The 9,909-nt window shown below is 43.3% G+C and overlaps 1 protein-coding gene across 1 annotated transcript in view; it reads left to right on the top strand.

Moving 5' to 3' along the window:
- The window catches only part of LOC112071660 (histone deacetylase complex subunit SAP130), a 42,702-nt gene that overhangs the window by 4,191 nt on the left and 28,602 nt on the right, over window positions 1-9,909 (top strand). Inside the window, exons 2-8 of the mRNA XM_024139089.2 lie at window positions 1,291-1,476; window positions 5,087-5,226; window positions 5,924-6,082; window positions 7,026-7,262; window positions 7,511-7,610; window positions 8,063-8,184; window positions 8,452-8,628. Of these exons, the coding sequence (XP_023994857.1) occupies window positions 1,302-1,476; window positions 5,087-5,226; window positions 5,924-6,082; window positions 7,026-7,262; window positions 7,511-7,610; window positions 8,063-8,184; window positions 8,452-8,628 (1,110 nt within the window). The 5' untranslated portion in view covers window positions 1,291-1,301. The remainder of the gene's footprint in view (window positions 1-1,290; window positions 1,477-5,086; window positions 5,227-5,923; window positions 6,083-7,025; window positions 7,263-7,510; window positions 7,611-8,062; window positions 8,185-8,451; window positions 8,629-9,909) is intronic.

Below are 9,909 nucleotides of genomic sequence, written 5' to 3'. Positions count from 1 at the left end.
CGATTTCTCCACACACAGAACTCATCCCTCCACTTAAAGCACCACCCCTTGATTTCCACACAGACCTAGCCCCACCCCCTGCATTCCCACACAGACCTAGCCCACCCCTGATTTCCACACAGACCTGTATTCATACAGCCCATCCCCCCCCCTGATTTCCACAAGACCTAGCCCACCCCCTGATTCCACAACAGACCTAGGCCCACCCCTGATTTCCACACGACCTACCCACCCCTGATTCCACAAGACCTAGCCCCCACCCCCTGATTCACACAGACCTAGCCCACCCTGATTCCACACAGACCTAGCCCCACCCCTGATTTCCACACAGACCTAGCCCACCCCCTGATTTCCACACAGACCTAGCCCACCCCCCTGTTGATTTCCACAGACCACCACCTGCCCCACCCCCCTGATTTCCACACAGACCTAGCGCCACCCCTGATTCCCACACAGACCTAGCCCCACCCCCTGATCCACACAGACCTAGCCCCACCCTCCTGATTCCCACACAGACCTAGCCCCACCCCCTGATCCCACAGACCTTAGCCCACCCCCTGATTTCACACAGACCTAGCCCCACCCAGTCACTCAAGGAGCCATTTATTGTCACTTGACTACGAACACACTTGCGTTCAGTCTGCATGGCAATGCAGCACATTGCAACAATGTTTATGACTACGACGCAGTTTCCCACGTTGCTTCTTAATAGAAATCCACAAGCGTTCTATAATTACACTATTAGTTTGTGTTTATTTATCTGCAAAAAGCTAGTTTGTCTTTTCTTAGCAAGTGTTGTTACCAGCTTATGCTATTCGCTAGTTAGACTGACGGAAGACAGAGGAAACCACCTGTGGTAATTAGCTTATCTAGCATGCTCTGAACACCTTGTGGTAATTAGCTATCTAGCATGCTCTGAACACCTGTTTGCTAGATCGAATCCCCAAGCTGACAAGGTAAAAATCTGTTGTTCTGCCCCTGAACAAGGCAGTTAACCCACTGTTCCTAGGCTGTCATTGTAAATAAGAATTTATTTTTAACTGACTTGCCTAGTTAAATAAAGGTTAAATAAAATGAAAAAAAAATATGACGGTCATGAAATTTGTGTGGACTGTCATGTGAATTCCTCACGTCCTCTCTTCTCAAAACCCATTGAGGGGAGGGACCTTGGACCTTATCCGCCAATACATTTGACGAGATAAGGGAAAAAATGATTTGAGAAAGAGGCTTGTGATCTCTTTWAAAAAAAAAAAATGTATATAATGGTTGTTCAATCCTTCTCCCTTCTAGGATAGTGAAAGATGAGTTCTCAGTCATTTTCTACAGCTGGAATGCCTGCTCAGAGTAATCCTGGTGGAATGCCTGCTCAGAGTAATCCTGGTGGAAAGCCTGCTCAGAGTAATCCTGGTGGAAAGCCTGCTCAGAGTAATCCTGGTGGAAAGCCGGTCTCTATCAATCAGTCATCCAACCAGACAGGTTAACATTATATTGAATATTGGCTTGTTCCTAATGGCATACTATTCCCTATATCAGGAATTTTTGGGGCCGGGGTCCCCTTTTATGATACTAAATTCATCAGGGAACCCCTCATAATCAGAACACAACTCGAGTAAGGTAAAAAAAATAAAAAATAGCCTACAAGGAGTTTTACTACGGCAGTGCATGGCCGGACGAACCAAGTCTTGGGCCGTGGGAAGAAACATTTTAAAGGCACACCTCTTGGCATTGGAGATAAAATTTTGCAGTTTCAAGCAAATGTCCTGCAATTCTTTAAAAAAAATGTCCATGCTGCAGAGACAACTTTGAGATTTTACAGTACTGTGGATACCAATATCCCTGTGAGTCTCCAGGCCTATGTTGCCCAGGGTTAAGGACATAAATTGTAAATAAGAAAAAAAGGCACTCCTCTTTTCCCATATGTGAGCCAACCACATATCACAATCATATCAAGTATCATAGTCAATTCTATTTAACTTTGCTGTTAAATACTTTAAGAATTTTTTTTACTTGATATGATTGTGATATGTGGTTGTCTCACCTAGCTATCTTAAGATGAATGCACTAACTAACTTAAGTCGCTCTGGATAAGAGTGTCTGATAAATGGCTAAAATGTCATGTAAACGAATAATGTAAATGTAATGTAATGTAAATTAATAATGTAAATGAATCATGTAAATGAATGTTACATTGTATGGTATTACACCCTCTGAACTTATTCTACGGATCCCTTGGCCAGAATTAATGATTGTGTGTGTGACACTTCTACTCATTCAAGGGTTTTTCTTTATTTGTACTATTTTCAACATTGTAGAATAATAGTGAAGACATCAAAACTAAGAAATAACACATATGGAATCATGTAGTATAGTAACCAAAAAAGTTTTAAACAAATCATATATTTTAGATTCTTCAAAAGTAGCCACCCTTTGCCTTGATGACAGCTTTGCAAATGCTTGGCATTCTCTCAACCAGCTTCACCTGTAATGCTTTTCCAACAGTCTTGAAGGAGTTCCCACAAATGCTAAGCACTTGTTGGCTGCTTTTCCTTCACTCTGCGGTCCGACTCATCCCAAAGCATCCTAATTGGGTTGAGGTCGGGTGATTGTGGAGGCCAGGTCATCTGTTGCAGCACCATCACTCTCCTTCTTGGTCTAATAGCCCATACACAGCCTGAAGGTGTGTTGGTCATTGTCCTGTTGATAAACAAATGATAGTCCTGCTAAGCACAAACCAGATGGGATGGCATATCACGGCAGAATGCTCTGGTAGCCATGCTGGTTAAGTGTGCCTTGAATTCTAAATAAATCACTGACAGTGTCACCAGCAGAGCACCATCACACCTCCTCCATGCTTCACGGTGGGAACCACACATGCGGAGATCATCCATTCACCTACTCTGCATCTCACAAAGACACGGCGGTTGGAACCAAAAATCTCACATTTGGACTCATCAGACCAAAGGACAGATTTCCACTGGTCTGATGTCCATTGCTCGTGTTTCTTGGCCCAAGTAAGTCTCTTCTTCTTATTGGTGTCCTTTAGTAGTGGTTTCTTTTCAGCAATTGGACAATGAAGGCCTGATTCACACAGTCTGTTTTGAACAGTTAATGTTTGAGATGTGTCTGTTACTTGAACTCTGTGAAGCATTTATTTGGGCTGCAATCTGAGGTGCAGTTATCCTTTGCAGCAGAGGTAACTCTGGGTCTTCCTTTCCTGTGGTGGTCCTCATGAGAGCTAGTTTCATCATAGTGTTTGATGGTTTTTGCGACTGCACTTGAAGAAACTTAAAAAGTTCTTGAAACTTTTCGTATTGACTGCATGTGTGGTTCCCACCGTGAAGCATGGAGGAGGTGTGATGGTGCTCATGGAGGAGGTGTGATGGTGCTCTGCTGGTGACACTGTCAGTGATTTATTTAGAATTCAAGGCACACTTAACCAGCATGGCTACCAGAGCATTCTGCCGTGATACCTAGGATAGGATAAAGTAATCCTTCTAACCCCCCCCCCCCTTAAAATAGTTAGATGCACTATTGTAAAGTGGTTGTTCCACTGGATATCATAAGGTGAATGCACCAATTTGTATTTGCTCTGGATAAGAGCGTCTGCTAAATGACTTAAATGTAAATGTAAATGACTGGCCTTCATGTCTTAAAGTAATGATGGACTGTCATTTCTCTTTCCTTGTTTGAGCAGTTCTTGCCATAATATGAACTTGGTCTTTTACCAAATAGGGCTGTCTTCTGTATAGCCCCCCTACCATGTCACAACACAACTGATTGGCTCAAACACGTTAAGAAGGACAGAAATTCCACAAATTAACTTTTAAGAAGGCACACCTGTTAACTGAAATGCATTCCAGCTGACTACCTAATGAAGCTGGTTGAGAGAATGCCAAGAGTGTGCAAAGCTGTCATCAAGGCAAAGGGTGGCTACTTTTGAAGAATAACAAATATAAAATATACTTTGACTTGTTGAAAACTTTTTTTGGTTACTACATGAGTCCATATCTGTTATTTCATAGTTTTGTTGTCTTCATTATTATTCTACAATGTAGAAAATAGTAAAAATATAGAAAAACTCTTGAATGAGTAGGTGTGTCCAAACTTTTGACTGGTACTGTATATATGTATAACTTCATGAGCTGCATTGCCTGTCTTTGCAATTGGTTAATTTTCGTTTGAGCTTAATGGCATGTTTAGGCCAGCAGTTTAGCTAGCAGCCTCCATGGAAATGTGTTATGTTTTTGGCGCCCCCTTGTGTACTAAACTGGTAATACTGTAAATCCCGGTGTGAGATTCTGGATACTGTCCAACCCTGCTAGTTATTGAATCTTCCTAAATGGCCGAGTTGCAGTTCTGATTTAAATCGTCTCAAATCTATGGCAAGACTTGAAAATGGCGGTCTGGCAATGATCAACCAACTTGACAGAGCTTGAAGAATTTTTTWAAGAATAATGTGCAAATACTATACAATCCAGGTGTGTAAAGCTCTTAGAGACTTACCCAGAAAGACTCACAGCTGTAATCGCTGCCAAAGGTAATAACATGTATTCACTCAGGAGTGTGAATACTTATGTAAATACGATTTTTATGTATTTAATTTTCAATACATTTGCAAACGTAAAAAAACATGTTTTCACTTTGTCATTATGGGGTATTGTTTGTAGCTAGGGGTGAGGGGAAAACGTATATTTAATCCAGTTTGAAATCAGGCTGTAACACAACTTAAATGCGTTAAGTCAAGGGGTATGAATACTTTCTGAAGGCTCTGTACTTTCATAACAGAAATCAACACAATGTTTAGGCTATTACTGTCAAACCAAATAATGGTTCTAGAACAATCTACAGGAACGTTGTGTAACAAAACCACGAAAATTAACAACATACTTTTGTAAGAGGAAGGCAGTGTCGGTAATTTTCGGTTTATCGTCCCAACTCTAAAAAGGAGTGTACTACATAGTGAATAAGGTGCCATTTGGAACTGAACATATTTCCACAGTACTCCAGAGTTTCTGGTAAATTCTCTCCAATTGTATGTTATGATGTTTATTAAAACTCAGACTGCTTGTGATGAATGGTTCTCTAGCAGGACCAGGTGAGGACAGTAGTGGTGACATGGACCACCATGGTCCCCAGGACATCCCAGCCAGCAGCAGGGGAGGACAAGAAGCCCTGTCGTTCAGAGAAGACAAGCAGGAGACTGGAGTGGTCAGACCCTACCCTCAGGTTAGTGGATACTCTAGTTCCCTCAAACTCAACTCTGGACCTTGAAGCCAGTTCCACTGTGTTTTTTTCATAGTTTCCCTCTAATCAAGGACTGATTTTAGACCTGGGACACCAGGTGGGTACAATTAATTACCCTACGAGGCTCCGGACCTCGTAGGGTAAGAGTTGAATACCCTTGCTCTAGGGTATAGGATAGCTCCGGACCTCGTAGGGTAAGAGTTGAATACCCTTTCTGTAGGGGATAGGATGGCTCCGGACCTCGTAGGGTAAGAGTTGAATACCCTTTCTGTAGGGGATAGGATAGCCCCGGACCTCGTAGGGTAAGAGTTGAGTACCCTTTCTGTAGGGGATAGGATAGCTCCGGACCTCGTAGGGTAAGAGTTGAGTACCCCTGGTCTAGTTGATAGTGTACATGTATTTGTTCGCTCCAAATGGCTCCATAATCCCTTTTATAGTACCCTTGTTTTGACCAGTGCCCATAGTATGCAATTTGGGACGCAACCTATAATGTACAGATAACATTAACTGCACTTTCTCTATTTTCTCATTGATTGCAGGCTTTTTATTGTCTAATGTTCTATGTCATGAATCGCCATCAAACTCTTTAGTCCAAGACTAGGCTTTAATCTGTCCCAGAATCCACCCCGGTATGTATTCACAGAGAAAGTCAATATCTCATCTCATCATCCCTCCTCAGGTCCCGGTTCAGACCTACAGCCTGCAGTCCCAGGTCCCAGCTCTGTCCCAGCAGGTGCCCAACAGGGCGGGTACACCTGGTCAACCTGTCACCGTGTCCAACCTTCCTGTCCAACTACTGCAGGCCCAGCCTGCTGCCCTCGTCGACGGGCAAATGAAGGTAAAACCTCTCCATGGCTGTTTCTCAAATTGCACTTTTTTTTGCTACTTAGTGCACTACGTTTGACCAGGGCTCTAATTGAAAGAAGCACACTATACACCCCCATTTCCCCCTCTTCCCTAGCCTGATCCCAGATCTGTTTTTATCTATGAAGGTAATAGGGTGGTAATTAAAACACCCCATTTCCCTCTCTCCCCTAGCCTGATCCCAGATCTGTTTTTATCTATAAAGGTAATAGGGTGGTAATTAAAACACCCCATTTCCCACTCTCCCCTAGCCTGATCCCAGATCTGTTGTTATCTATAAAGGTAATAGGGTGGTAATTAAAACACCCCATTTCCCTCTCTCCCCTAGCCTGATCCCAGATCTGTTTTATCTATAAAAGGTAATAGGGTGGTAATTAAAACACCCCATTTCCCTCTCTTCCCTAGCCTGATCCCAGATCTGTTTTATCTATAAAGGTAATAGCGGTGGTAATTAAAAACACCCCATTTCCCACTCTCCCCTAGCCTGATCCCAGATCTGTTTTATCTATAAAGGTAATAGGGTTGGTAATTTTAAAACACCCCATTTCCCTCTCTCCCCTAGCCTGATCCCAGATCTGTTTTATCTATAAAGGTAATAGGGTGGTAATTAAAACACCCCATTTCCCCCTCTCCCCTAGCCTGATCCCAGATCTGTTTGTGGTGTATAGCCAACTATACACGACGGGATGAACACATCCCTTTTCCCCCTGCCTGCTATCATCTGATTGAGAACTCACCCAGTCAGGCAGGAAAAGTTGATACCCCTCAAAAGTGTCCTAAAATATAGAATCAAAATGATTGATAGTCTATGTTATCACTATCTTAAATCAAATCTATGTGTGTTAGGACAGCAAATATCATAGAAACAAATCTATGTTTTCATAAGATGTTGATGTGTTTTATTTCTTCTTCTTCAGGCTGCCCTGAAATCGCTGGTGCCCAGTCGTCTCATCGCCCCAGCCTCCAGCCAGGTCCAGGGAGGTCACGTCCCTGTCCCTCTGCCCCCCAAGGTGCAGCCTGCCCTGCTTGGCCACGTCCCTCTCCCTCTGCCCCCCAAGGTGCAGCCTGCCCTGCTTGGCCACATCACTGTCACCCTGGAGAGCCACATGGCTCCCACCTCCTCCATCCCTGTGGCAACCATCAGTGGACAACAGGTGACTACATAGCCTGCTGTATTCTTATTGGCTCTTGTTTGTGATCATTGTTTTAGAATAACTTTCATGAATAAGCCATTAAAGGGGCAGTTTCCTGGACATAGATTAAGCCCTAGTCCGGGATCAAAACTACATCAATAGATTATCTCTGTTGAAAATGTGTTTTTTAATCCAGGATTAGACTTAATCTGTATCCAGGAAAACTTATTTTATTATGGACTGATGTTTTTGACCTATTCTTATTTCAGGGCCACTCCAGTAATCGGCATCACCTCATGCCAGCTAATATCCAGATAATTAGGGCTCCTTCTGTTCCTCAACACACATTCACCTCTCACCTACCCAGAGGTACGTACTGCATCTCCCTAACCCATCTCCCTAACCCATCTCCCTAACCCATCTCCCTAACCCATCTCCCTAACCCATCTCCCTAGCCCGTCTCCCTAACCCGTCTCCCTAACCCGTCTCCCTAACCCGTCTCCCTAACCCGTCTCCCTAGCCCGTCTCCCTAACCCGTCTCCCTAACCCGTCTCCCTAACCCGTCTCCCTAACCCGTCTCCCTAACCCATCTCCCTAACCCAGCGTTTTGGTTGGAGGTCTAACCCCCCAGGTGTTTCATAACAAACATTCACTTCCCATTTACCCTCAACCTATATTACTGTCCGGTGGGGAAACTTTTCACATTCTATTTTTCTTGCGTGTTGCACTTCTCTGGCTCGACCTCTAGAGGGAGCTCTTACCCTCTGCCTTTCATTCTGTAATATGTTCCCCTAATCCACATTGTGCTGTCTGTCTTCCAGGGGCGGTGGCTGCAGCAGTGATGTCCAGCTGTAAAGGGCCTGCTGTTCTCAGACCAGCATCAGGGGCCAGTGTAGGCCCTGTTCAGCACACTGTACATCACATCACCCACCAGTCTATCCAGGTGCTTACCCCAGTGTTATGACGGCTCAATTGCATTATTATGGTGGGAGGCTTGTGGAGAGTTTACAGATCAAATGTTAACTTGCACACCATTGTTTTTCCTCATTTGTAGTGCAGGAAATGACTGCCCCCGGGGGTTTTGACTTACTTTATTGTAACAAAGATAACTCCTGCGTTCATGATTTTCCCCCTGTAGTTGTTTGTGTTGACAGTTCAGTCAGTCTTGTAGGGAAACATGGTGTGATTCTCTCCCTCTCTTCGTCCTCAGTCTCGTTCCCCTGTCACAAGCTCTACAGCAGTGGCCCCTATTTCAGCCACCCGGAACCAGTCCCCTGTCACAAGCTCTACAGCAGTGGCCCCTATCTCAGCCACCCGGAACCAGTCCCCTGTCACAAGCTCTACAGCCACTGGTAACCTTTCCAGTACTATCCAAACATCAGCCATGGTTACTCATAGCTAGCCTAGCCTAACAACCTGGTAACTTTTACAAGTACCACATCCCGGTGATGTAAATATTTTACTCTTTTCAAAGCATCGTCTTCAGATTACTTCATTAGCTAGCTAGTGCGTAGACGAATCAACTGGATACTTTTTTAGCCAGTAATCAACATAAGACCTTGTTACGTATTCATATAGCTTAGTATGCTAACAACTGAGTACTTTACGCAGACATCAACTCAGCCATGTTACCTCACTAAGCTAGCTGCAAACACCATCCAAAACATCAGCACTCGTTACCTCTTCATTACCTCACCTAGCTGCTAACACACCATACAGTTACCTCATTAGACTGAGCTAGCTAACACATCCAAACATCAGCCATGTTACCTCATTAGCTAGCTAGCTAAACGGACTCCAACATGCCATGTTATCCCTTCATTAGCTAGTCTATTCCTAACACCTCATCCAAATAAGCCATTGTTACTCAATTACAGGCTAGTAATCGACAAATCCAAACATATACAGCATGTTACCAGTCTAGTTAATTCATTAGCTAGCTAACTATAAACCATCAAACAATCACGCTCCATGTTACGATCTTTACTTGAGCTAGCTAACCACCATCCAAACATCAGCCTGTTACTATCTGCTCAGTTCAATTCATTAGCTAGCTAGCTCAACATCCAACCATCAGCCTATGCTTACCAGTCTAAGTAAATTCATTAGATAGCCTCTTAGCTAACAACTGGAACTTTTACCAGTATATCTGCAATCATCGAGTCATGTTACTTTCATTGCAGCTAGCTATAGCTACAGGTAACTTACCGATACTCAAACCATCAGTCATGTTCTTCATTAGCTAGCTAGCTAACACAGGACTACTATACTAAACATCAGCCATGTTACCTCATCTACCTAGCTATGCTAACAATGGTACTTTACCATAATCCAAAATCTGGGTGAACAAGAAATGAAAGGGATATCTTTTGGGAAGTCAATGAATGACAGTTTCTTGTCAACGGTTGTCATCACGTTATAAGCTTTTTATAATAAACAATGCAATTTACATGGTTACATATTCGTTTCTAGCATAGCACAACATCTGCGTCAGAAGTAGCTGTGGTATTTATTTAGGCTATATTCGCTCTCGTTATTTTCTTGGCGCTCCAAACTTTTTAAAAGTTGGGGATAAGCATGTACAATAGAACATTTTTAATTTAGAGCCCTGACATGAGTTCATTGATGCTACTGGTTAAGTAGAGTAAACGGGGACAAAATCTTCACA

Source organism: Salvelinus sp. IW2-2015, unplaced genomic scaffold (assembly GCF_002910315.2).
Source record: "Salvelinus sp. IW2-2015 unplaced genomic scaffold, ASM291031v2 Un_scaffold1676, whole genome shotgun sequence".
Classification (NCBI taxonomy): Eukaryota; Metazoa; Chordata; class Actinopteri; order Salmoniformes; family Salmonidae; genus Salvelinus; species Salvelinus sp. IW2-2015.
This window is presented reverse-complemented; position numbering and strand designations above follow the sequence as displayed.